General features: G+C 41.7%; 2 protein-coding genes across 5 annotated transcripts in view; one reads left to right on the plus strand and one right to left on the minus strand.

Moving 5' to 3' along the window:
• The first annotated feature begins 3,162 nt into the window (after positions 1-3,162).
• Positions 3,163-13,325, plus strand: Fam8a1 (family with sequence similarity 8 member A1). Of its 2 annotated transcripts, XM_076573265.1 has the most exons (5): positions 3,163-3,989; positions 5,028-5,148; positions 7,635-7,758; positions 8,735-8,874; positions 10,266-13,325. In XM_076573265.1, the coding sequence occupies exons 1-5, from the start codon at positions 3,335-3,337 to the stop codon at positions 10,408-10,410; spliced, it is 1,185 nt and encodes a 394-aa protein (XP_076429380.1). In that variant the 5' UTR covers positions 3,163-3,334; the 3' UTR covers positions 10,411-13,325. The 2 variants fall into 2 exon arrangements, with proteins under 2 accessions (XP_076429380.1, XP_076429381.1); XM_076573266.1 differs by lacking the exon at positions 8,735-8,874 and having other exon boundaries at positions 3,184-3,989; positions 10,266-13,272.
• Positions 13,326-15,227: 1,902 nt separating this feature from the next.
• The window catches only part of Nup153 (nucleoporin 153), a 68,125-nt gene continuing 55,394 nt past the window's right edge, over positions 15,228-27,958 (minus strand). For all 3 annotated transcript variants that reach the window (XM_076573264.1, XM_006972843.4, XM_015991195.3), the window contains 6 exons: positions 24,429-24,620; positions 20,696-21,571; positions 19,212-19,568; positions 18,111-18,386; positions 16,671-16,839; positions 15,228-16,373 (listed from right to left, as the gene is read on the minus strand). In XM_076573264.1, coding sequence (XP_076429379.1) covers positions 16,289-16,373; positions 16,671-16,839; positions 18,111-18,386; positions 19,212-19,568; positions 20,696-21,571; positions 24,429-24,620 — 1,955 coding nt within the window. In that variant the 3' untranslated portion in view covers positions 15,228-16,288. The remainder of the gene's footprint in view (positions 16,374-16,670; positions 16,840-18,110; positions 18,387-19,211; positions 19,569-20,695; positions 21,572-24,428; positions 24,621-27,958) is intronic.

Raw genomic sequence — 27,958 nt, forward strand, 5'->3', positions numbered from 1 at the left:
TGTATGAATATATTCAGGAAAAGTTCTTTTGGGCTATACTGTATTATATTTATTCTATTATCTATTTTGGTTTCTGACTCATTGCCTCAGTCTTCATGAGGAGTAGTTTACACCTATCTTTGATTTCATTTCTTTCAAGTATTTACACGTTTCTTTTCTTTTGTTTATGTATGTATATGTGTAAATGTTTGTGCAACTGACTGTGCACACACATGGACAGTATCATAAGTCCTCCTCTATCATTCTCTGTCTTACTCCTTTAAGGCAGGATCTCTCTCTGAACTTGGAACTTGTGTTTTCAGTGCTAGGCTGGGAAGCCAGGGAACCCCTCCTCTTCATCCCCCTCAGAGCTGGGTTCCAGCTGTGCATGGGACAACACTCTGCTTACTATATGGGTGCTGTATCCAAACTCCAGCCCTCATGCCTGAGCAGCAAGCTCTTTTAATGGATGAACCATCTCTCCAGCCCCTCTGCATTTCTTTCAACTTAAGGCATTTCATATTTGATTTCAGTTCGACCTCTTCAGGCACTGTGTGTTATAATTGCCTCATTGCTTCTGGTTTTCTGAAATAACCATTTCATTTGTTTCTAATTTTTCTCTGATTATCTGGCTTCATTTCTGAGAGTTCTTTATTCTTTGTTGTCTTATATTATTTTCTTAATTTCTTTACTGTGTCACATACTATGAGAACACAGCTACTCAAAACAAAGTCTTCATACCCAATAATCATGATATTTCACCCTCACTCCAGACCTTTTTTCTTCACTCCTGCTATTCCTGCTTCCCCACTCATAACTCATAAGGATTGTTTATTTAGACATTCAAATGTCTTCATAGCTGAAGACATAGTCCAGTGATAAAGAATTTGTCTATCGGGCTGACAGAGAAGGCTCAGTGGGTAGAGGCAATTGCTGCCCAAGCCTGGCAACCTGACTTTGATCCCTGAAACCCATGTAAAGTTAGAAAAAGAAAAACAGACTCCACAAAGTCTCAGTATAGCATGTGCACTTCCACACACATGCATCATATATACACAATAATAATTATTATAATAAATAAACACAACTAGAAAATATAAATAATTTGCCTAGTATGCATGAGGTACTGAATTGGATCTCTGGGATCAGAGCAACAACGAAATCTTTCTTCTGAATTGATTTTGAAACCAAGTTGTTAGACAGAAGCCATTGTAAGTTGGAGCTGCCACAGCCTTTTTGTACAGTCTTGGGGCAGACTAGAAAGACAAAATTAAGGGGACATATAAAAGGAAGAAATCCCCTCTGCCCCCTACCTGAATTGCCATGTCTCTTGCTGACAGAAACAAGAGTTTTGACCTAGATGTCTGGGGACGTCCTTATATAGAAAGTGTATAGAGAAAACTGTATTCTCTCCATAAAACTAATATTATTAGCTAGCAAACTATACTCAGGGTAAAAAAGAAAGAAACAATTTAACTTCTTTTTTTCTGGAAGGTCATCTAGGGCCACACATATTACACATTATAGTCAGGTATCAATCACTGAGCTAGCTATGTCCTTAGCCTTTCTTTCTTTCCTTTTCTTTCTCTGTGTGTGTGTGTGTGTGTGTGTGTGTGTGTGTGTGTGAGAGAGAGAGAGAGAGAGAGAGAGAGAGAGAGAGAGAGAGAGAGAGAGAGAGAGAGGCTGCAAGTTCTTGGGTAGTACATACTTGCACTATCCGGCCTCGAATGATCTATGATCTTGTCTTAATTATGTTTCTTTCTCACGTGTAAGCCTGCTAGTACAGTCATACACTATCTTAAATTTTCACTTGTATATAAATCATTTTACTATAAGAAAATGAATATAGCCACACATTTTTCTCTCAATCTTAGAGATCACATCCTTTAACAAGGTAATGGCAAACTCCCCAAAATCACTCATATAGCCAGCTGCTGCAGAAGCTATTATCTGTGCATTCATCTCTTAGTAACCACACTTGTTTCCCATTGCCTATGTCCTTTCTCCTATAAATAAACTCTAACTCATTATAAAATTCTTTTTATGCAGCATAGTTTAAGAATCTGGGCTGTACCTAAGTAAAGCCCTCTGAGACTTGGAAGGGGTGCTGATGTTGAGCTGTGTTACCTGCTGCTAGTGATGACCTTGAATAGGTTTTCAAATGTTTCATGGAAGACTTTCCCTCCAAGCAGATTATTAGTTCCTTAAGGACAAAAGTTAGGCCTTTTTCTGTCTCCCAGAGTAACTACACGATTGATTCATTTTCCTAGTTAGGGTTTCTATTGCTGTGATGAAACACCATGACCAAAAGCAAGCTGGGGAGGAAAAGGTTTATGTGGCTTACACTTCCACATTGTAGTCATCACTGCTGGAAGTCAGGACAGGAACTCAAACAGGGAAGGAACCTGGAGGCAGGAGCTGATGAAAATCCCACGGAGAGGTGCTGCGTACTGGCTTGCTCTTCATACCTACCTTCTTACAGAACCCAGGACCACCAGACTGGGGGTGGCACCACCCACGATGGGCTGTGCCCTTCCACATCAATTACTATATAAGATAATGCTCTACAGGTTTGTCTACAGCCCAGTCTTATGGAGGTATTTTCTCATTTGGGATTCACTCCTCTCAAACGCCTCTAGCCTGTATCAAGTTAATCTTAGCCAGCACAATCATCATCGAGTATTCTCAGAGTTGGCTCTTGCAGTTTCCTTGTTCAGCCCTGGGAATACAAAGACACACTGCTACCTCTAACAGGCTTATAAATTTAACACAGCAAAGTGTATTAAGATATAAGTATGTGAGGTGTGGCATATAGATGAAAATAAGACGAATCATACACGAACTAAGAAAAAAACCCTGTGTTTGGAGATCTGGGCCCTCTTGGAAATTCTGGTAATTCGGATGCAGTTCCACGAGGGACAACCCCGTCCTAACCCCACAGGATCTTCTGTAGGGGCCTTGGTGATGGAATTCTCAAGAAGAATGAGTGATGTCGAATGCCTCAAAGATGTAGCCTAATTGAGTACGTTCACAGTGTCCCGCGCGTATGCAGTATCACACAGGTTATGTAGTGCCGCGACATGTCACGTTAATGAATATGTCACAGTTGATTAAAACATACGACAGAACAGTCAAAAAGGCGTTGCATAACCAGGAACCAACGTACCCAGCCGCGCCACCACCCACCCGGTTCCCCCCGCAGACGCGCCGGAGGGGAGGGGTTTCCGCTTCCGGCGGCGGATTGTTGACGCCCGCCGCTGCTGTAGTGGCTACCGAGCGGTTGCGGCGGGGCTGCCGAGCGAGGGAGGGCGACGGCGCAGTGACAGGCAGCGCGGAGGGTGCCTCGGAGGCGACGATGGCAGAGGGGCCCGAGGAAGCCCGGAGCCGCCCTCCCGGACAGGACGGCGGCGGCGGGGACCACGAGCCAGTCCCTTCCGGGCCTGGCTCTCCCTCCGCGGCCGCCCCCTGGCCCCCGGCCCTCGCGCCCGCCGCCCCGGCCGCCTCGGAGCCGGAGCCGCCGCCGCCGCCGGAGCTCCGGAAGCGCCGGGAGGGGACCGCGGGGCCGCAGGAGCCGGGGGGCTGCGAGGCGTCGGACGGGCCGGGGCGTCTGAGCGCGCGCGAGTACTCGCGGCAGGTGCACGAATGGCTCTGGCAGTCCTACTGCGGCTACCTCACCTGGCACAGCGGCCTGGCCGCCCTCCCCGCCTACTGCGGCCCGCCGCCCGCCGCCCCGCAGCCCGCCGCCCCGGCCCCGCCCCCGCCCCCGCCGCCCCCGCCGCCGCCGCAGCTCGCCTACTACAATCCCTTCTACTTCCTGAGCGCTCCGGGGCCCGGGCCCGGACCCGGACCCGGGCCGGGGGCGGCCACTGGCGCCGCCACCCCGACCGCCGTCGCGGGCCTGACACCCCGGGCCCCGCACGTGCAGGCATCCGGCCGGGCGGCCCCCGTGACCAGGGTCGTCGGCTCTGCGGCCCCCGCCCGGACGGCGAGCGACGCCGGGCGGCAGGCGGGTGAGAACCGGGGTTGGGTGAGTGGGTGGGTGAGATGTAGGAGGGGCGGGGTAGAGGGTTATATTCGTTTTGAGGTTTAGACCGGGATTCCTACAGCGGCCCTTGTTGACCTCGAACTCTTGATCCTTCTGCCCCCACTTCCCGCGTGTTAGGGTTACGGATGGCTCACGGTCCTTTTTAAAATGACTGCTGCTACTCCTACTATTTTGGAAGGATTTCACCCTGTAGTCTAGGCTAACCTTGACTCACTCTGTAGCCAGGTTAGCCTCGAACTCGCAGTAAGACTTCTGTGTCAGTCCGCAGGATCTTACTTGCCTTGGCAGAGGAGTCTCTTGAAGGAGTGACCATTGGACAAGTATGCTCGCTCTTGAGATATGTAACTGGGGCTGCTACTACCATTGACAGTTTGCCCAGGCCTTAAATTCCAAAAATGTACTGTGAGCCAATGCCAATTGTTCTTCCCTTAGACCTGGCACTACCAGGATATTCCCTTACTGGTGGCACTAGTCCTTCCCTTGTGTAGCGACCTATGCTTATCAAACCATCCTCTGGGTGATCTCCATACTCTGCAAAGAGAGATCCGAAGCTAAACGCAGGTGGCAAGCCCCGCTATTGGAGGAACGAGACTAGAATACTAGGAATCACCTGGACTCGGGCTGTGTAAGGACAGTGGAACTGCAAGGAGATTGACCTGAATACAAATAATGAGCTTCGACTGGGCCCACACTTACTGATCTTGAATATTGTCTAATTGATTCTGTGTAGTAACTAGAATTTCACTCTAGCAAAACTTGCAGTCATGCTCCTGCCTCCAGGTCCAGAGCTCTAGAAATACTGGTATTGGTCATCGTTAGATATTTCAGTCACTTGTTCTCTTGGTGGAATCATTGCCATTGGCTGCTACAATGCTAGAATTTTTTTTTTTTTTAATTAAGTTGGACCTTGACTTTACCTTGCCCCTCCATTATTTGGCTTGTTTTCTTAAGCCTGTGTAAGTGATTCATTTTCCTTTCTCTCCCCCCCCACCCCAATTTACAGGCAGAGAGTATGTCATTCCATCCTTGGCGCACAGATTTATGGCAGAGATGGTGGATTTCTTTATTCTCTTCTTTATAAAAGCAACCATTGTCTTGAGCATCATGCATCTCAGTGGGATAAAGTAAGTTAACGATAGTCACGGAAGAGTCTGGAGCTGTTACTTAGAGATCTTGTTTTGTAAAATCTGTCCATGCCCGTGAGTGACTCTGGGTGATGGGTGCCCAGGGCCAGGTTTTCTTTTTTTCTTTTTTTAAACTTTTAAAAGCTGTATGTTTATGTGTGTACTTATGAAGACCAGGAGGTCCACTTTGGGTGTCTTCTGCTCTCTAGTGTCTTTTTTTTAGGGAGGATCTCTCACTTAACCAGGGGCTTGTCATTTCAGCTAGACTGGCTGGCCATCAAGTCCCCAGGATCCACCCGTCTCTATGCCCCCGCCCCCCATGCTACACCTTGGTATGTGGGCTTTTAGATGGGTTCTGGGGACCAGCCAGCTCAGTCCTGATGTTTGTACAAACACTTTACTCACTGAGCAATCACCACAGGCCCCTTGTTGGTTCAAGAAACAAAGGAGGAAACCTTAATATGTTAAAATCTGTGGGAAATTCTCCTTTTGAAAATAGAGTGAGGCTTTGGTGGCATGTACCTTTAATCCCAGGACGCAGGAGGCAGAGGCAGGCAAATCTCTGCGTTCAAGGCCAGCCAGAGCTACAGTTAGATCCTATCTCAAAAAAATTTTAATAGGTAGAAGGAGTCTCCAGACCTGGCTTGTTTCTGTTAACCATTCTCGTGAGCCAGGAACTTACTGGTTTCCTTATTGGCCTATTCAGTCTCTTAACATGAACGCACATCTGCTGCCTGTCCAGAGGTTCCAAGTTCAGTTCCCATGTAGGCAGCTCATGCTCATAACTACCTGTAACTCCAGCTCTAGGGATCCAACCCCCTCTTCTGCACACACACCAATAGATTTCTTTCCAAAGCACAGAGAGCCTGTGGTAGGTGAACTCTTAATAATCTACTAGTGGCATTTCAGTGGGGCTGCTTACAGCTGAGAGATTTCACTCCACTGCCAAGTATGGCATTTACTTGAAAAACTCAGTCTTTGGAGAATGGCTGCTATCATTTCCTAAGCATTATCTATGTGCAAGACATTGAATTTGACTGTTTTTTGTTAACCTTAAGGTAGAAATTAATTAGGTTTATGAGAAGTTAAGGCCAGAATTGAGAGGAAAAAAAGTTGATACAAACTGTTGTTAATTAAACCTTAGGGCCCTTGTCAGGTGTTACTGCAATTCCTTCCTATCCTACCTCCCACTACCCACCAACACAGCCTTTTTAAAAAAAAAAAAAAAAAAAGATTTATTTATTACATGTACAGTGTTCTGCGTGCATGTATCCCTGCAGGCCAGAAGAGGGCACCAGATCTTATTACAGATGCCTGTGAGGCCACTATGTGATTGCTGGAAATTAAACTCAGGACCTCTGGAAGAGCAACCAGTGCTCTTAACCACTGAGCCATCTCTCCAACCTGACACACAGCCTTTATTTTGATTTTACATTTTTCTTTATTTGGAGGTCAGAAGACAATTTGTAGAACTTGACCTCTCCAGCCTTAACTCTGCTGTAGTTTTTTTTCTGACAAGTCTGAATTTCATCACATGGTTCAACAGGTGCCCACGGTCTTACTCACAGTCCACACACAAGAGCAATTGGAGCCCTACCACTTGCTTCAAGGCTCTCTCTCTCCTGCCCGTCTTTCTCTAGAGCTTCTCCCATCCTCTTGGTCTGGCTGGCTTATCTTCATTCTTTGTGTTGTAGGACATGTCATTTCTAAGAAGTCTGCACAAGAGTCAGTATAACTGGTGGTTTTCCGTGGTGGTCTGGTTTCCTGACACAATTGGCATCCCCATTTATTATTATTCTTTATTGTTCTGTTTTCCTTGCTAGAATCTCAGTGAAAGCTGAGACATTTAATATTCCCTTGCTGTCCTAGTCTGCCTTCTGTTGCAGTGATAAAGACCATGATCAAAAACTTTGGAAGAAAGGGTGTATTTCATCTTACAGCTTGTAGTCTCATTGAGGGAAGTCAGGGCAGAAACTGAAGAAGCAGCCATGGAGGAATGCTATCTACCGGCTTGCTCAGCCTGCTTTCTTATAGCATCCAGGACCACCTGCCCAGAGGTGGTACCACCCACAGTGTGCTGGGCCCTTCCCCACATCAATCACTAATCAAGAAGATACCTCACAGACTTGCCTAAAGGCCAATCTGATGGAGGCATTTTCTCAATTGAGGTTCCCTCTTCCCAGGTGACTGTATCCTTTCAAGTTGACAAAACCATTGACCATGTCCTCAGAGCTGGAGTCTTACTTGTTCTACAGTGTTCTACCACTGAGTTACAAACACACAAACAAACATAACCGCACCTTTTGCTTTTATTTACCTATTGCTATTTGTTGAATAAACTCAAGGGTATTTTGTGCAGTTAGATGGCGAGAACCTAACAGTTAGCTTAGAATTTCATGTAAAATTTACGACTTACACTAATCAGGGAAAAACAGTACAATGACCTGGTAACTAGTTCCGTATAACCCCAAATCTTTTTTGTGCAGGGACATCTCTAAGTTTGCCATGCACTACATAATAGAAGAAATCGATGAAGACACATCCATGGAAGACTTGCAGAAAATGATGATTGTGGCACTTATATACAGGTTGTTAGTTTGTTTCTATGAGGTAAGCTGCTGACTGAAGCAAATGCTGCTTTAATAGTGTAATTGTAGATTTCTACCAAGAAAAAGAATGAGAATTTCTCAGGCATCTTCACATTTGTATTTTTTCACAATTTTTAAAATTAACATTTTCAAGTTAAAAAAAACTATTAAATTTTTTGAAAGGAGACATTTAATAATTGCTTTGTTATGCTTTTCAGTTTTAGAAATAAAATTACATTTATAAGTAGGTTTTGGTCCAAAAATATACTTACAGATTGGTTGTAGAAATAATCTATTTTTATCTGTGAAACTCCATAAAATCTGAGCCAAAAAATATGCAGTAGATAATTTTTGATATTGAATATATTAAAAGGCTATAAAATGCATTAGTGGTTAATCTAGAGGGGTGGGTACTGGAGATCAAACCCAGAACCCTATACATGCTAGGTAAGCAAGTCCATTGAGCTATATTTCAAGGCTCTTTTCTTTTTGGGAGTCTCAGTGAGTTCTGAGGGCAGTTCCTGAATGCAGTTTGACTTTTTGCATATCAGCCTACCCAGTAGTTGGGATGACAGACCTTGTGCCATCCTTTATTTAGTGTTTAGTTTGCCAAGACAGGGCCTCATTATGTAGCCTGGCTTGGTCCCAAACTTGCCAGTCATCTTTCACCAGCCTCTGGAGTTCTGGGATAGCAGGCATGTGCTACCAGCCTGTTTAAAATTGTTAGGTTTCTAGTAGTCTATACATTTGGCACATCCAGTGTAACTTTCGTTTTGAGAGAGGGTCTCAACTCCTAGCCCTGGCTGGCTTTCACTCACTGTGCATATCAGGCTGTCTTGGAACTTACAGAGATGGGTGCTGGGACTAAAGGTGCTGCTACCACATTTGGCCCTCCAGCATGATGGTTTATCAAGAATGAAATGATTTAATAGAAAAAAAATTGTAAATCTTTAAAATTGGTTTAGTGAATTATTTTTAAATTGTCCTTCTTTCCTTAGATAATTTGCATTTGGGGAGCAGGGGGAGCTACACCAGGAAAGTTCCTGCTAGGTCTTCGAGTTGTGACATGTGATACATCGGTACTCATTGCTCCAAGTCGGGTTTTAGTGATTCCTTCCTCAAATGTTAGCATCACAACGTAAGTCCTTTGCTTATCTTAATCTACTTGCAAAAAGAAGATCGTGAAGTCATTTTCTACTATATAATGATGTCAATCATGGCACTCAGCAATGAAGAGTCTGCTGCAGGTGTTTGAAGTGTGTGAAAGTGCACCAAGTTTTGCATTCTCAAGATCATTCCTACATTCCTCAGAATGAGTCCCTCGTTAAGCAGCACAAGATTGTATTCAATACCCCATTACAGGTTCTTCATAGTATACACTGTGATCACATGGAGGTTTGTATGTCTCATTGCCTTTGGCACACATGTTCAAAATAATTTTATGAACTGTGTAGCAATGGTTAAGATATTTGGGTGTTCTTAGTGCTCTGTGCCTAGCTTTATTCTCTGGCTCTGTGAACTACCCACTACAACCCTATCCTAACTTCAGCTCTTAGCTGTAGAGCACAGAATGCCTGTAGTCTTCATTGCTGGACTTTGGCATGCAGCACCATTAAGCGTGCAGTGGTGATGGAAGTTTGTGCCAGTAGCACAAACAAAATTTGGCTAGAAAAGCTGCAGGAATGATTCAGGGGAAACACAAACAAGGCTCCAGAAGCAGGCTAGATTTTACTGGCATATGCACATTGCCTTACAACTTTGTTTTAATTCTGGCCTTTTTTTTTTTTTTTTTTTTGGTGTTTCAAGGGGGTTTGTGTAGCCCTGCTGTCCTAGAACTCACTGTATAGACCAGGCTGGTCTCAAACTCAAAGATATCTGTTCCCGAGTACTGGGACTACAGGCATGCACCACCACTACCCAGCTCTGGCTACTTCTTTTAATGAGTCAATAATGGTTAGTGTTTATTGAGCGCTTCTCAAATACCATGCATTTTAGTAATTTAACATAGCATTTCACAGTTGTGGAGCACTGGTAATTAGAAAATGAATGTGAAACCAGCCAGTTTGGATTCAGAGTCCACACTTTTAGCCACCGACAGGCAGAAACTAACATTGTTAGGATAATTCTCTATTTTGAGCTATTGTTGAAAGCTTTTTAAGATTACTGGAGCCCATACAGGAGAAAATAGATAAAAGAACAGATTGTGTTTCAGATAAAATAGAAAGTAGAACTGCAGTAGCCTACCCAATTCAGAAGAATCTAGAAACCCATGGGAATATATGACTATGGAAAAGGTAAGCAAAGGGAAAATGTCTTTGGACAGAATACAAAGTCCTGTGTGCTGTCTCCTCATTGATGTTCTGAGATGTTATCAAAGTTCTAGTCTTGTACGTAGTTTTCTTTAGGAGTTGAGCAGGTAATTCAACTGTATTGTTTGAACTGTGCTCTGAATGTTATAGACCTCAACAACATACCCAGTTGGCAATGACTGATATGACATGACTTGCTACTTCTGTTTGCTTCCTTTAGGTCCACCATACGAGCTTTGATCAAGAATTTTTCTATTGCTTCTTTTTTCCCTGCTTTCATCACACTGCTGTTTTTTCAGCATAATCGAACAGCCTATGACATTGTAGCAGGAACCATTGTGGTAAAAAGAAATGGGGTCAGATGATGCCCCAGAGCCCTGAATTCCACTTTTTGGAATAATGATGACAAGACTAAATTATGTATCAAGGCCATCAGTATCTCTAGGCTACATTAATTGATGTTTTAAAAATTAGAGCAGTCACTACGGTGTGATGCAGGAGACTGTTCTGAAAGTGTTGACTGTACTTAAATGTCAAGAACCTTTCCAGAAGGAAAACTTATTAAATTCAAGTGTTAAATATTTGTAGGACAACAAAACAAATGATTTCAATCAATATAGAAAAATATATACTTTAACATTTAAGATAAACAAAATTTGCTGGAAGCATTTTCACCTTTAAATTCTCCATTTTGGCTTATCCTAGAGTAATTGAAAAATGTCCAGTTGTGTTTTATAAACACCTACCTAACTCCCACAGCTACTCTTAAGGAAGTTTCTTTATGTGGGCATTGAGAAAGCATCAACTCAACAAACCACTGGCTGGCTCCATGGCAAGTGTTGGAGAAAAGGGCTAGTGAGGAAGGCCTATCAGTCCCCTCACCTCATGCTTGCAGGATGTTCTAGAATTCACTGCAGTAGTGGTGGAATTCTGCAACTTCTTACTACTTATGTATTTGGAGGCAAGAATTTTCATGATGATGAAAATGTATTGAGTCATATCATTGATACTTTAAAAAAAAAAAGGTAAGTTAGTGATTGCCTTCTGTGGGGGTAGGGTGGGGATGGGAATGTTAACTTTCAATGTAAATTCAGCTTAGAATTCATGTGCCCTAAAAATGCCACTATAAATATGTGGGGGAAACATCCATCAAACATTCCCAGTGTGTGCTCTCCAGTGTTATGAATGTATCTGTAGATTCTATTTCTGTACAAGCAAATTCCTAAGGCACTATATTCTATACAGTTCCGTGACTGTCAAAACATCAAGGTATTAAGTCTTTAGTATTTTGTGAATAACTCTAAATACTAGTAGCCTGTGAAATATTAGCAATTTTCCCATAATGAATTGTTCTCTCTAAAGCAAGGCAGAGTGTCATCTCCGGACATTATTCTAGCTTCTCTAAGCTCATTTTGGGCCTGCTAGAGATGAAATTTGGGAGGAAATGTTAAAGCAAACTTTTGTGTATGGTCATTGTACTTTGCTCTGTTGGTGCAACATTATCAGGTTTATGTCTGTGTGCTTTTGTTGTGTCCCAGTTAGCTAGCTGTACTGAAATGTACCCACACTGCTTATAGTTTAAACTTTATTTCTTACTCATTGTATATGATTTTCCCAAGAAACACTAAATTGTATTGTATAAGAAATCAATCTTTGTTCCTGGGTTTTAAATAGCAAGAATAATCCATGTGTTATTACTGCATCCATTTTCAGTGGACTTTTGACATTTAAAACTGTGAAAATGCATTTAATGTCTATAGACACTCTAAGAATCTAATAGCTTATTGTAAGAGTTCAAAAACCGTTTTTCAAAATAATTTTATTTAAATTAAATCCAACTTCACAGAACCCCTATTACTTGTCAAGAGCAGTATGTAGAGCACTTGCTTGTGGCTCTGGCAAGATTTTACGGCTCTTCAAACTCTTACACTACAAATCAAGAAGTTGGTATGGACACTACTTTTGCCACTGATAAGGGAATTCAAGTTGAAATGTACTTCACCCATGCAGCTCTGGAGTGCTTGATTATTATTTCTACCCAAAGATTACTGTACTTTCCACTGAGGATATTTTTATTTATACAGTAAAATAAACTAGTCCAATTCGTTCTAGTTTAAATATTGCAATTTGCTATGGACAAGTCATTTAGATCCAGCTGTGGATTCAAGTTGTGCCATACAGACTGTAATATAAAAGTATTGCTTTGCCTCTACAATAAAAAAAGAAATCTCAAGAGTTGAAATAAGCCAGGCACTGTGGTGCACGCCCTTAATCCCAGCACTTGGGAGGCAGAGGCAGGTGGATCTCGGTGAGTTCAAGGCCAGCCTAGTCTACAAAGTAAGTTCCAGGACTGCCAAGGCAACACAGAGAAACCCTGTCTCGAAAAAAAACCAACAGTTGAAATAAAGAGAAAAGGGAACCTGGCACATTTTTTTCCTCATAGGGTTGTAAAATGGAGTTTCCTTCACAGAACATGAGTATATTCAACTACAGAAATACTGATTTCCTGTGTCTCATGCTGAAGCTGTACCCTAAAAGGGCAAAATTGAAGTCAGAAATGAAGATGTTCTTAAATGAATGGGCGTACCCTGAGCTGGACTGGAGTCTTATTGCTGCATTCAGTCTTAACTGGAAAGAGATTTAGGCAATGAGCAAGTCTTGGTACCCATCGCTGAAAGTGTTCTGGAGTGGCTAGATCTTGTGAGTAGGATAGTCTACCCTTCTATCTACTATCTAGGTAGGTAACAGTGCAATGGCGGGCCTTACTTTACTGAGCATTCTCTATGACCATAATTTGACAGTATTCTAAAGCATAGCCCAACTCCTTCCCTAGCACTGGCTTAATTCTCCCTACAAAGCATTCACCTTCTAATCTCCAAGAAGACATCCTAGTTGAGGGCCACTGTGCATACCTCAAAAATGCATCTTCAAAGGATCTTAAAAGTTTTACATTTGTTACTTGGAGGATGAAGCAATTAAAGTTTCTCACTGTTTCTTTGAGGACAGTGCCTAAATTAACAGTATTCCTAAACTCTTGACAAGTACTGTTTCAGCTCCTTGCAACCTTCCATTCACATAACCAAAGATCAAAGTTCTTACTCGTGCCTGGGTGAAGTTTCTCATTTCAGCTGGTATATGCAGATTTCCTTGTAGTTCACTATAGTAGGGCTTGCCCTGCAAACAGTATCTAATGACCCGCCTATAAATAAAACTCATTCTATTTTTAATATTTGTATGTCACCAGTTTGTATTTTTGTCTCAATAAATGTCAACAGTGTTATCTGTCTTTGCCTATTTTTTTTACTAAGAAAACAGCAACAGTGGTGTATTAAACTAATGGTGCTGATAACACTTGCCTCAAATATGTAACAACCTGCATTATCCAAACACCTATGAAAAACTGTAAAAGTACAGGTTAAACTCACGGGTAGGTACTTAGAGCCTTTAGCATTACAACAATCAGATGACTAGATTTAAACTCAGTCTTAATGGGAAAAGCCTTTATAAACTAGTCCTTACGGACAGCCTTTCAAGAAAGGCATTAGCTTGATTGTGGACATGTTAACTGTAAACCCAGAACTCAGGAGACTGACACACGAGTATTGCTGCAAATTTAATCCCAGGCTGAGCTACAGTGTAAGACCCTATCTTTAGACATTAAAGGGTATATGTACAAACTTTATTTAATGCAGCCAGGTCAAAGTGTTGCTCCAGATAATTAACTATTCTAAGCCAAGCTACAAACTATGTTTGGGGACTACAGTGGATTTTTGGAGGAATAAAAACAGTGAGAAGGGGAGGGACAGCCCACATTACAAAGAAACAAGGGTTATGACTAAATTCGTCATATAGTTGCTATATAAGATCTTCACTTTTCAATGTTATGAAAGTTTCCAATAAACATGCTACCCTTTATAAAATTGTTGAATGTTGGTTTCCATTGAATTTCAAGCTTTATACAAGCCCAAAGGAGCTTGTACAACAATGAAGACAAGTTCCCAGGTTAAATCTTTCCTGTTAAAAAATGCTAGTTATAGTAATAAACCATTTCATCAGTTGTAAAAAGGAACTTCAGTTGTCTAAATTATACTTTTTTTCCTTAAGGCCTGAAATTATAATCACTACAAACAACCCAGCACTTAAATGCTTAAAGTGACATACCCAGACCTGATGATAGACTATTATCTAAAACCAGTCTGTCAATCTCTGGGGATATGCCCTAAAACATACACTTAGATATCCCACTAATAAGCACTCTCAATCTCAGCCAATCCAAGGAACAGTTTACCACTGCTGGGCCGGAGGAGGGACAGGCCCAGAGATGGGGCTGCCACCACAACTAGAAAGCTACATGCAACCCAAGAATCAAGTCTCAAGATCTGAAGTCTTACAGACTGGTAAACCAAAAAACCCAATTGTCATATAAACCAGCCTTAGTAAGACTTTAGTAGCCTGCTTTAAAAAAAAAAGGGGGGGGGGAGGGGGTTCAAAATTATTTCCTACACATTTACAATTATTACAATTATTTGGACCTAGATAATGGCTAAGAACTGGCCTCCGAGGTCACTGTGAGGTCAGACGGGTTCCCAGTTTACCTCTTCAGCATTCACCACCAGGCTCCAAACAGCGTTAGGTGTCAGGTAAATATTAAATATTAGAAAAATAAAAAGCTCTACCCTCAAATCATGTGATAGCCTTGCTATCTTAGTAAGAAAAACATCTTTTCACGAAGACAAAGCATTAGAAATTCTCAATGTAACTAACCTGAAGTATGGCAAATTAAGCACAAACTAACAATAAATGCCCACCCGAATTACAATGAAGACAAAAGCTAAATCCCCAACCCTGCACCACCACCACCCTGCCACCACCCCACCCCACCCCCGTTACAGTTTTATAAACTTTTGGAAAGCCTGGGGAATATCTCCAAGAAGGTGAGCAATAAACATTGCCTAGATAACCTAGCAGGGAAGCTAGAAGTACAAACAGAAAGGGTTCTATGTTTATTTTCAACTTTTAAAGGGGTGCTACATATACAACTGAAGTAAAGACAGCAGTAGGCAGAAAGCAGAGGCTCTTCTGTATACTGCAAACTGATCATACTTGGGCCTTGCCTGATTATACTCTTTGGGATTTCTAATCAACCACCCTTCCCATTAACACTGTGTGCCTTCACTATGAGAACTGTTAGCAAAACGTGCTTCATAAAGTTTTATTGATGGCATTTATCCCATGGTTTAACATGTTAATTATACGGTAATAAACATGGCTTTAATATTAAACTTTTCCTTATTATCCAAAGTCACCACAGTCCATTTCAGTAAATATAAAAATATATGCTTAATACTTTGTACAATACTGGTTTTTGGTCCAAACAAAACTGGATCAGAAAAGCCAATAAATTCAACTTTAAGAATCCCCAATTTTTTTTTAAAGATTTCCAAATGGATTTAGGCAACTTTGAATAATGGGATTTACATAATAAAATCTGAGACATGACTAAACAAACAACAAAAATATGTCTAACACAAAATTAAAATTTCAAGTTCACAGATTTATGTTATGCCAAAAAAGTACAGAAACAATATTGTATTTACAGAAGTTTCATAATAAAATAATGAAAAAGGCAAGACAGTCAATAGAATGAAAATATAGAAATAGCATATACTTATTAAATGGAGAATGAACTAGATCTAACAAGTCCTTAGTATAGACCATTCTTTAATCAGGCTTTCTCTATCAGAATTTTCCTGTGCACAATACATCCAACTCACTTCACACATACACCACCACAAACTCCGCATAGAAATCATTCATTTCAAAGTCCTCTAATCTATACAGGATTCTAATCTATACAGAATTCCCCAGATATAATTACAATTTCAATGCGTTCCATTAACGCTTTATCAACACATAGCGGTGCAGACAGGATCTATACAAAGCCATTCACCGTGCAGGCTCTATTCCTGGGTACAGCCAGACTATGCCAATCAGTGAATAATGTGCTGGATCATAAAATGTTTCTGCTGAAGAATCAGTCAGTCATCAGTCTAGCTATTATTTTCAAAAGAGAATGGGATATGGGAATGGGACTTCCATAAAGAGAAAAAGTACAATTCCAAAATTAAAGAAATCCTTAGACAGATCTGACTTCAGATAAGCCCAGCATGTAGTACAATCCAGTATCTGAAAGCAGGCACCAGCTGTTGATAAAACTGTTGGGTATTAACACCTTTGTGACCTTTATTTCCTGCGTCTAACAGCAGTCTTTATCTTGCGACCAGAAACTGAAGTTCCGGAAGAAGAGAACATATTTTTCCCATTTGACCTGTGAAAATAAAACATTATAATGTGATAATAATGTTCAGGACAAACAGAGGCTCATAACCACTTAACATGGCCAGCAACAAAATGAGAAGTAAGGAAAATATTATTGATACAAGTAAATACCTTCTGCTATATTTGGCCTTGTCTCACATTATAACACAACCCTCAAAATTACAATATCATAAACTGATATTGGGTAATATTTACGTTTACCCAAACTATATTACTGCCTGATTTACTTTTAGAAACAGACACCTTTACCAATGTCAACTCTCAATGAAATAAAATCATCTCTTACCCCACTGTAAATGATGCTGGAGACTGGCTGAACGGAAAGCCCCCTGAACCTGAGGGCTGGGCTGAGGCTGCAGGCGTGCTGGGATTTGCACCAAATGTGAACACTCCTGATGGATTATTGTTTGTGAAGTTGAAATTTGTAGTGCTGCTGCCAAATTGGAAAACAGAACCTATACAAATTAAGGAGAAATATCCCATTAATGACACAATGTTAAAGATTGACTTTGACCTGGACATATTAAACATGGGAAAAATTTTAAGATCTTAAGCAAGGCATGGTGATGCACGCCTCTAGTCCCAGCACTCAGGATGCAGAAAGGAGAGAATCTCTGATATCAAAGCCAGCCAGTACTGCCACAAAACAGGAGACATGTTAGGGCACAAAGATGAACCTTTAGAAACCAATAACCAAACAAAACTAAAAGACAAAATACTTACAAAGAATTCACAAAAAGGGAAACTACACAGAACCCAAGTATGACTGAGACTTGTCATCCACCAGTGGCCGCATGGGAACTAGTGTACCCAGCAGTAAGTTTGTAATAAATACCTTTAAATACCAGGTATACCTTTCTATTCAAAGTGCATCACTAAGAAACACGTCTGCTCCCCAACTCTGTAACATGCAAAACAATATTTCCTAACCGTCAAAACTGACCACTCAACAGCAAATGGATAAGGCTGCCATTCAGTGACTCACTCTGCAGCAGTGACAAAACCATATGCAACAGCACTGCATGTAAAATTTAAGAGCCAAAGAAGCAAGAATGCATACAGCAAGAGCCCACTTGTAAAGGTAAGTATCAGGCAAAACTTTGTTTTCTAGAGGTATCAGTAAACGTTAGAGTCCAATTGACAGAGAGAACAATGGTCACGGTTAAGAATAAAGAAAGAGGACTATAATCAAAATGGCCTCTGATCGCATGTGGCCTTCGGCTGTCTGTACACACATGCAAGCTTCCACACTGACTCTTTGATGTTTGTGTCCTTTTCATGAGATCATATTTCTATTAGAAAGAGCAAATTAAAATACAGTGCAATCAGTTGTGTTTAAAAAGCCCCAAGAACTTTGGATGAGCTATACAGAGGGAACTGGAAGCATTATTCCCAGTGCTGTGAGACAACTCAGCACAAGTAAGGTCCGACTCCCTTTCCAAAGGACATCAAAGCACTGCCTCACTGCAGCTAGAGAAACAGGGTGGAACACAGCCCACACCTAAGTCAGAGGAAGAAACACTTTCAGTGTACACTAATGCCACCAAATGTAGTGACGAACATTCTGCAATGTTTATAGGTGAATGTTAAACACCACACTTCACTGTTGTGTTAAGTATAAAACATTAGAAAACAGGATACACTCATGGTTTAAAGTTCAAAGAAAAACATTATTTTAAGACACTAGACTCAAAGTATGGATACCAAGTGTCATTACACAACTTACTGGAATTAGGAGCTGTTCCAGAGCCAAATGCAGACTGACTAGGCTGCTGCCCAAACACAGGAGGCTGGCTGCTGCTTGACACTGTCCCAAAAGTAGGTGGTTGTATGGGCTGGGAACCAGCAGAAAACAATGCTGTTGAAGACGATATCGAGCCAAAGCTTGGAGGGTTAGGCTGGCTGGCACCTTGACTTTGTCCAAACGTTGGGGTCTGGTTAGCACCAAATGCTGGACTGGCAGATGGTGCTGAATGTCCAGTGCCAAATACAAAGGAGGATCCTGGAGACCAAGAAATTCTTAAATCAGTATCAAGGTTTATAGTGAGATCACCCTTGGGAAACTCTCTAAACTCATACCAATTTCAGGCCATTTTCCAGACTCTTACCTTGATCACAAGCTTTGAATGGTTAGAACAATGATACAATTTACTACAACATATACTAGTTTAACAAAAACTTCAAATAACAATACTCTTTTGCAACCAACAATCTTTTACTAGAAGTGTACTTAAGATATTATACTGTTCCTCGGGCTGCCCTGGAACTCACTTTGCAGCATAGGTTCAACAATTTTTTTTTCTAAAATGATGTACGACTTCTTATGAATCACTGTATGAGAACTCACATCCTATACAACTATTTACTATCTGGCTGCTCAGGAATTTGACATGTCAAAAGGCAATTATATATTCTTCCTACAATTAAGATTTTTTTTACTTTTATTTTTTATTTATTTATTTTGAAACAGGGTTTCTCTGTGCAGCCTTAGCTGTCCTGGAACTCATTCTGTAGACCAGGCTGGCCTTGAACTCAGAGAACCACCTGCCTCTGCCTCCTCAGTACTTGGATTAAAGGCATGTACTACCATGCCCAGCTTGAAAAAAATTGTTCTTAAGAGTTAAATATATTTAATTAACCTGAACATAAACTGCATACTTCTCCACAGGGGAAAACTCACAACATTCCAGATACAGGTGACTTAGAGGCACTCAAGCCACTTGAGAAGAAGATTACAAGCTGCAAGAATGTGTTACCACTGGCACGCTTGGAGCAAAACCAATTCAACTACCTATGAACTCCACCTTCCCTCCTGTCGCTGAAGTACCTGAAGAGCTTGATGTGGCAGCTCCAAAACTGAAGCCCGAGGATGCAGTGCTGTTACTGCTGGCTCCTGATCCAAACACAAAGGGAGAGGCAGCGGAGCCAGTGCTGGATGTGGTGGTGGCTGCTTTGCTCTCTTGAGAAAATAACAAAGACTGAGATGTACTCGACTCTGCAGAGTTACCGAAGGCAGAGCTGCTGACAGGATTGCTGGCCTGTCCAAACACAAAGGCTGCCACAGGAGGGTTGGAGGAAGAGGTGGAACTACCAAATATGCCACCACTCGATGAAGTGGCTGGAGCACTTGAACTAGAGGAACTGCTGTTCAAGAAGCTAAAAACTGGCTTTGCTACACCTTGATCTGCAAAAGAATAATTGAGAAACAAACATAAATCCTTAAGAACAAATTTCCTAACAAATTTTTTTCAGATAATAAAAACTAAGATTATTTTTATATAGTTTGACTCATAAAATAAATATCTATTATCACTTTGAAATGTCAAAGCACCTGTCTTTTATGGTTTATGGATTTTCTCTTTACACAAAGACCTTCAACGTTCAAATAAAAAGTCCTGTGGTTATGTATATAAATTTAGTGGGAAATACAGAGCCTCACATCCAACTCTAACTTGATATTGTATTCATAAACCAAATTCAGACAATGGAAGGTAGGTGCACTTTTATGTGTCTGACTACCTCCTCACAGCACTGACTGGACTTCAGCATTTGCTAACCCCTGCTAACTAGTACACAATGTCACTACTGTGGCACCCTAAATTAACAATGTACATATCTATTCCCTTTGCTGTCGCTGTCACTGGACCATTAATTAATGCCTGCATGCCTGCCATGCTTCTCAAATTCCTTGTGCATTCATGCACTTTCCCTACAAATTTCAGAAGTAGCTTAGCTTGACAAGATGTACAAAAACTAAGAACTGAAATGAAGAGAAGAGAAGAAACACTTCCCCCAGGGAATGAGTTCTTCTATGCTCTTGTACTTATTCAGCATCGGCACCATTGGAAATTAGAAAGCTTAGCAAATACAAGTCATGTTTATGCTGTACAACTGATTGTCAACTTGGAACAAATCTTTTGAGTTTCACATGGTAATCATGAATCTACAACCTGAAAAACTCTACTTCCCCAGTTCTCAGCTCCGATGCTGTACAATAGATGGGATGTAGACGTTTTATAATTGATGCATGCTGTCAGGGAAAATTTTATGTTAAATTTTTGTTTACAGGTAGTTACATAAAGACATATATAATGTGCCCCATTCTGCACTTTCTATTACAGCTGTATTTCTCAAAAATAGATCTGTAGATATCCCATCAGAACCATGGTTATTTGGTTCAATTAAAACAGAAAAACCCTTTCCTCAAGACTTTCAAAACCAGTATCCTCCATTATTTTCTGGCACTCTTTGACTTCCTGCATGTCAAGGTATCGAATGTGACTTGCAAAAAATAAGTCTTTTAGTACTTACCAGTTGTACTGGTTTGATTTCCAAATGAGAAGGTGGCCTTGGTCAGCTGCTCAGACTCTTTCACAGATGGTTTTGCCACACTGAAACTGAATGTCGGCTTGGAAGAACTCTCATCTTTGGTTTGCTCCGAATTTCCAAAGGAAAATACTGGCTGACATTTTGGCTCCTCGTTGTTGGCTTTCTTTCCAAACACCAGAGAAGTAGAAGTAACAGGTTCTTGCTGTTTCTCCTCTGTCCTTCCCAAAGCAAACATTGAGGCAGATGGCGAAGAGGCAGACTCCACTTTACCAAATGGAAAGCCGCCCTTGGTGGCAGAAGAATCATCTTTCTTTGATTCTGTTGTCTTATATGTGAACGGAGTCACTGAGACATTCTTAGTTTCTATGGTTCCAAAGTTGAAGGCGCCCTTGTTCTCTGAGGTCACTGTGGTGTCAGTAGCAGCAGTGGGGGGGTTACTAACTCCCGAACCAAAGCTAAAGCCTACAGATGAAGACTTAGGGAGCTCCTCTTTCTTTTCTTGCTGCCCAAGAGTAGATACCCCAAACTGAAATGGAGCTGAAGAAGCTGAGTTGCTTAAGCCAGAACTAAATCCAAACTTAAAATTATCATTCTTGCTGTCATTTTTAATTTCTTCAGGTTTGGAATCAGACGACATTCCAAATTTAAAATCTCCAGTTGGTTTAGAAAATTTAAAGTTTGTATTCATGGAGCTTGTAGACCCAGAGTCAGATGCAGCGCCTAATTTGAATCCTCCCTGATCTCCAAATTTAAAATTTCCAGTGCTTGTAAAAGTTTGAGGAAGTCCAGAAGAGGCTGATGGAATACCAAATTTGAAGGCTGAGGGTGCTGGATTTAAAGATGAAGATGTCCCAAAGCCTTCAAAAATAGAAAACACACAAAGAGACGCCAAATTAATGTGTTCATCCTAGCAACTATAACCCCTGCAAGCCCCACCATAGGACAACTCTAAAAAGGCTTATATGCCACTTCCATCTCTAAGACTGGAAGGTCTAGAAAGATGAAAGAACATGTGTCAGTGCGGATGCTAGGAGAAGTAGGCACTTCCCTATCCTGTAGGGAGAGATCCAAACCAGCATCCAAACTGTTGGAATATAATCTATCAATGTTCAGGAAAACATCTAAATCATAATATACCCTCTGAGACTCAGCAGTTTTAGAGCTGGAATTTGTCTTATGATAAATTCAGACACACAAAATACTGTGAGGTCCAGGCAACTATAAATAATGAAAAACAAAACATGCTGCCGGGCGGCGGTGGTGGCTCACGCCTTTAATCCCAGCACTTGGGAGGCAGAGGCAGGCGGATCTCTGTGAGTTCAAGGCCAGCCTGGGCTACCAAGTGAGTTCCAGGAAAGGCGCAAAGCTACACAGAGAAACCCTGTCTCGAAAAACCAAAAAAAAGAAAAGAAAAAAAAAAAAAAAAACATGCCAAAAGTAACTAGGATTTAAAAAAAAAAAAAAAAAAAACAAGACGAACAGAAAAGGTAGGTGATATACAACATTCTGACAAAAGGAAATCAGAATAACTAGAATGGCAATGAGTTTGCTTAGGACAGGGAGAAAGCACTTTTAGAAGGTATAGCACTGCACTAGCCATGATTTGCAGGGAGACAAAAAGGTGAAACAAGAGCCAGTAGAAACAGGAGATAAATTTTCTGTGACCCTTGATCACAATTTTTAAATATTGTGTTGACAGAAGCATTTAAAAACATTTAGCATTAATGCTGGGCGGTGGTGGCACACGCCTTTAATCCCAGCACTGGGGAGGCAGAGCCAGGTAGATCTTTGTGAGTTCAAGGCCAGCCTGGGCTACCAAGTGAGTTCCAGGAAAGGCGGAAAGCTACACAGAGAAAGCCTGTCTCGAAAAACCAAAAAAAAAAAAAAAAGAAAAGAAAAGAAGAAGAAGTTGGTGCTTTTCTGTTGCTAAAGAAATGGAGTATGGCCGGGCGGTGGTGGCGCACGCCTTTAATCCCAGCACTCCGGGAGGCAGAGCCAGGCGGATCGTTGTGAGTTCGAGGCCAGCCTGGGCTACCAAGTGAGCTCCAGGAAAGGCGCAAAACTACGCAGAGAAACCCTGTCTCGAAAAACCAAAACAAAAAAAAAGAAATGGAGTATGGAGCCGGGCGGCGGTGGCACACGCCTGTAATCCCAGTACTCGGGAGGCAGAGGCAGGTGGATCTCTGTGAGTTCGAGGCCAGCCTCGTCTACAGAGCGAGTTCAGGACAGGCTCCAAAGCTACACAGAGAAACCCTGTCTCAAAAAACCAGAAAAGAAAAGAAAGAAAAAAAAGAAATGGAGTATGAAGTACTTGACTGATTGAAAACAAGGCCTATTAGAAGGTGGCAAGGCAGACACCCATTACTCACCCATAAATGAAAACAAAGGACAGCCAAGCTTTTCTATTAACTTTTATCCTCAGATAAACTATCAATCATGTCAATCTTGTAGACTAACGTAAAACACTGTCAACCATGTGAACTAACATGAAGTGGGTGTGATGGATCCAAGCTTTGACTTTTGATTTACAATGTCTGAAGGCCACTAAAGACTGAAGTAAAGTATAAAATAAAGCCTAGCCTACAGAAATCCCTCCACATTCCCCTCTTGGAGGCTAACTTCATTCAGAGATTCCCTGATCTTCATTCAGATCTAAAATTTCTAAAATATATCCTCTTTCCTAAGCTTTCCACAACTTCAAAGTCTGCATGGAAGAACTCAAATGAGCTGTCAAAATCTGAAAACACCAGCCTTCATATATTTAGCATCAGTGACCACGTGAGGCTCTTCTTTACTTTTAGGTATTAAAATACTGAGAAGGCTGGGCTTTTGGGTGACGCAAATGCTGGATGACATGCGTGCCACCATGCCTGCTAAGAGTTCCCTCGTACTCACATACTCAGAGGCTAAATGACTTACAGTAAAATCCTAAGGGTGGTAATCATGGAAGAGTCAAATTCATACCCAAACCTGGAAACTGCACCAAGTTTCTTACCAAGATACACAGACAGCATCTTGATGCTGAGGTGCAACTAATTTGATTTTACCATCATCCACAGATAACAGTAAAAACAAAACACACACACAAAATCCCAAGGATCATGTTGCATTTTACATAATTACTCAGAGAACAGGTACCTTAAAAACAAACCTGCCCCCCCTCCCTGTAGTAGGAATCTTAACAGGTCTTATTAATAAAATCAAACCTGAAGCCAGTTATTGGGGTAAATGCTGGAAGATCAGAGAGACACAACAGGCCACAGCCACCTCACCTCGCCAGTTCCTCAGCTGATCCTGTTTCCTCAGACTGGAAGCCTCTGAGTCCTCATCCAGAATGAATCTCAGCTGAACTGCTGCTCAAAGGCCTGAAGCTTTAACCAGCTAAATGCTGCTTGTTTCTGGTCTTCACGCCTTATATATCTTTCCTTCCTACCATCACTCCCTGGGATTAAAGGCGTGTCACATGCCTGGCTGTTTCCTATGTGGCCTTGAACTCACAGAAATCCAGAAGGATTTCTACCTCTGGAATGCTAGGATTAAAGGCGTGAGTGAGTGCCACCATTTTCTAGCCTTTGTATCTAGTGGCTGTTCTGTCTCTGACCCCAGGTAAGTTTATTAGGGTGCACAATATTTTGGGGAACACAATACCACCACAGCCTCCACCCCAACACTTCACTTTTAACTAGGCATTGGACCATCTTCACCAACGTCTTACCTTTGAACTCTGACTTTGTGCCTGGCTTTGCACTTTCACATGCAATGCACTTGGCAGAGTCTGCTTTATTCTGCACCAAGCACACTTCACAGTCCCAGCTTCCCTCAGGTTTTTTGAACTTATCCAATCCTAGGCAGCCTCCAGAAGACAGAGAGACAGATGCAGGGCTGCTACTTGAGGCAGATACTGAACCTAAAAGCAATGGAGAAACTGATGAAAACTTTAATTTATATTCTCGTACCATCTTTGTGTAGCCCTGAACATCCTGGGAACTCACTCTTATAATACCATCTTAATGACACCACTGACCATGCATTTTCTAATTTCCTTAAACCTTCCTATTAAACCACACACACAACACACTCTCTCCTCTCTCTCTCTCTCAGGTTCAAGTTTGAACTATTCTCTGTTTAAAATTTGGGGCTGGGATGATGGTTTAGTGGTTCAAGTGCTTGCAAATAAACAAAAGGGCCACAGTTCCAATCCCTGAGAACTCACATAACAAATGCTGGGTGGACATACTCTACCTCTAATTCTAGCCTTGGAAGATGAAAACAAGGTCTCCTCAGAGCAACCTAGTCAGCAAGCAAATGAACCACATTAGCAAGCTCTGGGTTTTACTGAGACTCGGCATCAAAAAAATGAGATAGGGCAAAAAGAGTCCTGTTAATAACATCAGGCCACCACAGACACACACATACCATATACATGTACCCAGCCCACACAGACACACATGGAATGAGAAAAAAGAGGTGGGCTATCATTCTCACAAATTAGGGACTCTGACCTGGGGAGATGGCTCAGTCAAGTGCATACCTTGCAAAAATAAGAAACTGAGTTTGATTCCCAGTAACCACATTTAAAAAGAAATTGTGAAAAATTAGGGTTTAGAAAACTAAATTGTTGCTGAGTTTGCTGGCACATGGCCTTTAATCTCAAAACTCCAAAAAGACAGAGGCAGGCAGATTTCTGAGTTCAAGGCCAGTCTGGCCTATGTAACAAGTTTTAAGCCAGCCTAAACTTTTAGGCCACACGTCCTTAACAATGTCCAAATTCCTTCAACTATTAGACTTCTAAAATACAAAATGTCAATTTCAGGCAATGCACAAAATGCATGGCCATCTACACTGTCAATTTCAATGTATCTCTGGCTTTGACAATTATTTTTCCACAGACATAATCTACTTTACAATTCAGCCCCATGCCTGTTACTTTCACACATTCTTACTAGATGCTATTTTGTAGGTATTTATTACTGTAACTGAGTTACAGGAAAGAAGAATTACTAAAATGATATGAAATGCGTATCTTCCCAGTCTAAAGGGGGGAAAATATAAACTAATGGCAACACAACCAGAAAGTAATAGATCTTCAGTGTGCAAAAGAGGAAGACAACAGAAAGGTTTAAGGAAAAAATACAGGCAAAATCTTTAGGCAGAAGCAGCATGTCCGCGAAGAGTGACACAGGAAGGAGGAATCAAATGGGAGAGCTCTGAGGAGCCATTTATCCTTGGGTCCCAATCTCTAAACAACGTCCACCTGGTCATTCTCCTCCCACAGTTACAGGAATAGTCTCTGCATTTCAAAATATGTTCTCTTCTCTTTTGCCAGCAAAACTGCTGGCCATCACTGACTCACTCACTACCCACCTGACAAGGTCTCACCTTCACTGATGGCTTAAGTACCAGTGTAACCATTTCCTCATCTCTACCTGCAACCCAGGCTTCCCTGCTCTTTATAAGCTTCTCTGGAAGGTCCCAGTCTCATGCACTTCCCAAGTACAATCAATCTGTCTGATCCTTCTGCTATTCAAGTCTTCTCATTTCTTTTGGGGAATTTCATGAGTGTATATATATATATTTTTGGTTTTTCGAGACAGGGTTTCTCTGTGTAGCTTTGTGCCTTTTCCTGGAACTCACTTGGTAGCCCAGGCTGGCCTCGAACTCACAGAGATCCACCTGCCTCTGCCTCCCGAGTGCTGGGATTAAAGAGTGCTGGGATTAAAGGCGTGTGCCACCACCGCCCTGCTGAGTATAATGTGTTTTTATCCTATCTACCTCTCCTCCACTCCAAGTCCTCCCGTGACTCCCTAAAAATGTATGTCCTCTTCTATAATTGTACACAGATGTATGTAAAACATACTAAGTATCACCCACATGTTCATGACTATAGACTAACCACTTGGACATGAGAACCCATCGAGGGGGGCTCATACCAGAAGGAAACAGTCTCCCTCCCTCAGCAGCCATTACAAACAGGGGTGGGACCTTGTAGGCCCACCTCCCCCTTGTGCTGGAATGTTGACTGATATGTATGGTCCTGGGCAGGTCTTATGCAAGCAGCCATATTATCACTGAGGATTCATGAGTGCAACAACCCTGTCACATCCAGAAGAAACTATTTTGCAGTATTCTTCCCAGCCTGATCATCTTTTTTAGGAACAGGACCCTTACTAGAATACTTGGTCTTGGTCTTATTCTCGTCACCTTCTTCAGAGGTTATTCTGCCACAGTTGTTTTCCCTGTCTGGTTAATCCAAGATCAATGTTTGTTTCCCTCCAGATCCTCAGATCCTCAAGTTCACAGAGTTCAGTCTGGAGATCCATTCCTCAATTCACTCAACTCACATCTACTCCCATGACTTCAAATTATTTCCCATGACCTCCTAAATTTGCATCCCAGCCCTAAGGATCTGTAGTCCCTCATGATATAGCCAAAAGCTACATATATATCTAAACATCAACTTCAGCAATTTGAAATTAATGTGTCTTTAACCATACACAGTTCTAAATCCTCCCTCCTTATTCAACTCCATTTGTTTTTTGTTGTTGTTGTTTTGTTTTTCGAGACAGGGTTTCCCTGTGTAGCTTTGCGCCTTTCCTGGAACTCACTTGGTAGCCCAGGCTGGCCTTGAACTCACGGATATCCGCCTGGCTCTGCCTCCCGAGTGCTGGGATTAAGGGTGTGCACCACCACCGGACCAGCCACCGTCTGATTTCTCTTCACCATTATCTGCCACTTATATTACAAGCACACAAACTTCCTAAGATGGCCTTCCAAATTCTGCTACCTTGAAGTACAATGCTCACAACCATTTCTAATTCTAGTTCTAAGAGATCTGATGCCCTCATCTCTGACTTAGCACACATGTATGAATACATACAAACATATAAACATTCATACATACATGTACGCATGCATGCATACATACATTAAACATACACACACAGGCAAAACACTCATAAAGAAAATAAATCTATAAGTAACTTTAAAAAAAAAAAAAATTGAGCCTAGAAACATGGCTCAGCAGTTAAGAGTACTTGCTGCTCTTGCAGAGGACTGGAATTTAGTTCCCAGATAGCACCTCTAACTCCAGTTCCAGGGAATCCAATAACCAGTTCTGGCTTCTGCAGGTTAGCACATGTGTGCTCAGAAACAGAGACAAATATACATACACACAAGAACCACCCTCCACCCTTCAAAATAAAATGAGGGCTGGAGGCAAAGTCAGGTAACTTCTAATTCCAGGCC

The sequence above is a fragment of the Peromyscus maniculatus genome, chromosome 5 (genome assembly GCF_049852395.1).
Source record: "Peromyscus maniculatus bairdii isolate BWxNUB_F1_BW_parent chromosome 5, HU_Pman_BW_mat_3.1, whole genome shotgun sequence".
Classification (NCBI taxonomy): Eukaryota; Metazoa; Chordata; class Mammalia; order Rodentia; family Cricetidae; genus Peromyscus; species Peromyscus maniculatus.

Bases quoted from the DNA above. Each gene is read 5' to 3' on its own strand.
- Fam8a1 (XM_076573265.1), top strand. From the start codon at position 3,335: ATGGCAGAGGGGCCCGAGGAAGCCCGGAGCCGCCCTCCCGGACAGGAC. The intron at 5,149-7,634 runs GTAAGTTAACGA...TTTTTTGTGCAG, and splicing joins ATGCATCTCAGTGGGATAAA to GGACATCTCTAAGTTTGCCA. The intron at 7,759-8,734 runs GTAAGCTGCTGA...TTCTTTCCTTAG, and splicing joins TGTTAGTTTGTTTCTATGAG to ATAATTTGCATTTGGGGAGC.